At 41.6% G+C, this 2,205-nt stretch overlaps 1 protein-coding gene across 2 annotated transcripts in view; it reads right to left on the bottom strand.

Moving 5' to 3' along the window:
* fus (FUS RNA binding protein) overlaps window positions 1–2,205 on the bottom strand; it is a 21,524-nt gene that overhangs the window by 2,639 nt on the left and 16,680 nt on the right. The window contains exons 11-14 of one of the 2 annotated variants that reach the window (XM_032537126.1): window positions 1,737–1,838; window positions 1,160–1,313; window positions 735–832; window positions 123–258 (exon numbers count right to left, since the gene is read on the bottom strand). In XM_032537126.1, coding sequence (XP_032393017.1) covers window positions 123–258; window positions 735–832; window positions 1,160–1,313; window positions 1,737–1,838 — 490 coding nt within the window. The remainder of the gene's footprint in view (window positions 1–122; window positions 259–734; window positions 833–1,159; window positions 1,314–1,736; window positions 1,839–2,205) is intronic. The other variant, XM_032537127.1, reaches the window with a different exon arrangement.

Genomic DNA, 2,205 nt, shown 5'->3' with positions numbered 1-2,205 from the left:
CTTCAGGTCAATTTGTACACAAGCGACAAGACTTTTGTCAGGGACTGTATGTGGGAAACACTGTATTATGTTCCTTTGATGTTAAAACAGTTTTAATAAAAGAGTGTTTGAGAGTATCTGACCTTGCGTCCATCTTTCCAGGGCCGTATCCTCCGCGGTCGCCCCCGCGGCTCCCTCGGAAGCCCCCGCGGTCGCCGCCTCGGCCCCTGAAGCCGCCCCTCTCAAACCCCCCTCTGCGCTCTCCTCCTCCATAACCTCCTGACACCAGAACAATCAATTTGTTGACAATGTATTAACTCCTAACCAAAAGCATCACCTTTACTGTGTTTGACCACCGAGGAAAAAGTTTACAAGGCAGACAAAAGTGCGTGCAGTCTGACCCGGCAGGGTTAACTGTGAGTGAGTGAGTCTAAAGGAAAAACAAAGTAACATGAGTCTGTTCAAAGGGATACGCACTTTGTAATTAATCAATTACAAATCCAATCATTTATATTATAGAAAGTTTGGTAAACTGTTTTTATAGGGACTATATCTGCGGTAGAAAGTAGTTCCAATGAAAACTGGACAAATGGACCAAAACTATCTGGGAGTGAGTGATTAAAAAAAATATATTATTCTTTGTAATTTGGGTGGAAAAAAAAAACTTTAATGAAAAACCTTCTGTTCAAGTTAACATTATGAAAACTATTCACTTCTAATAACAGACATCAATGTAAAAACTGAGGAAGTCTAACCTCTTTCCATTGGGGACATCCCACCAGCGTCCTCAGGTTTCGGGGCCTTGCACTGGTTACACTCATTACGCCATGAGAAGTTCAAGTTGCCACAGTTGCTGAAGAGAAAAGTGCAGCGAGGACAGAAATCAATAAATAACCACAAAATAAAAGTGATCGTTAGACTTTTGTCATGCATTCTTAATGGTCTTTGCACTATCATCTACAAAATTGTATTTTTGTTTACAGCTTCGGACAAATCTTACAGTATTTGTATGAATCTGTATCGTGAACTATGAACACAATACAGTGTATGCAAAACATTTAATAAAAGCTAAGATTTTACCAAGATCCTCGAACAAAAGGTCAATACTTTTTAAAACTTATTTTGTAATATAAAATGTTTCTATCCAGATCCCTCATGAAGAGATAAATCCTGAACTTACGGATTTGAACACTTCCAGTCTCCTGCTCTCTGTTGTCCTCCTCCTCCCCCATTGCCCCCATTGCCCCCATTGCCTCCGTTGCCTCCATTGCCTCCGTTGCCTCCTGGGAAACCACCACCTCGACCCCCTCCAAACCCGCCACGACCCATTGGCCCTACATGGAGCACAGAACCAAACCAGAAGATCTTCTGTCAGTGTAACAGTGAAGCGTTCCCAGCCATGATCAGGTGTTCATTCCTTCGCAGGTGTAAAAATAAATGTAGAAATAGCAATTGTAAAAAGTTTTATCAAAGACTTAAAAGTTCTGCTAGAAAATGGCCCTCATGGTTAGATTGTTTTGTCAAAGTTGGATTCCAAGTAAACTTCTAATCATTACTGTTAAGACAACATCAACGAGAAGTCCTTCATTTTTTGATATGATGGAAAGCTACTGACAAACCTGTTGGTGAGATTGTTTTGCAAACTGCTGTTTCAATCTTAATTTGTCTTAACTGAAACTTCTAAAAAAAAAAAAGAAATCATAATGCATTGCCAACTTTCAAAAAAATCTAATTTAGGATTAAAAAAACAGACTCACCTCCTCGTCCTCCTCGGCCTCCCCTCATGCCACCTCGGCCTCCAAAGTCGGCTCTACGGGTGGCAAAAGACACCTTGATAGGATTTCCATTGAAGTCCTTACCTGTCAAAGAAAAACAGACAGACATTATCCATATGACATCCAGCTCAAGAAATGGGCATGCTTTGAATCCCAAAATGGATGAAAGACAAGCACAGAGTTAAAGCTATACTGCGTAGTTTCTGTCTCCCCTCCTCAAAACTGTTGGCGCGTCCACATGATACAAGCCTTCTGCACACCACCCCCCACCCCTCCTACATCCAGTTGCTAGTAGCAAAGGAGGACACAGAAGATTTATAAAACATGATGGACTCTTCAGAAGAGGTGGTTATCTTCACTCGAGTTTCTGCGAGGGAAAGTCGCCAGACGGCGCAATCTTCTGAACATAGTGATACTGAGAAATACAGAGGGAGTTGTGTGGAGCTGATAG

This window comes from Etheostoma spectabile, chromosome 15 (genome assembly GCF_008692095.1).
Source record: "Etheostoma spectabile isolate EspeVRDwgs_2016 chromosome 15, UIUC_Espe_1.0, whole genome shotgun sequence".
NCBI classification, from domain to species: Eukaryota; Metazoa; Chordata; class Actinopteri; order Perciformes; family Percidae; genus Etheostoma; species Etheostoma spectabile.
The sequence above is the reverse complement of the archived record's forward strand: the minus strand, read 5'-3'. Positions and strand labels throughout refer to the sequence as shown.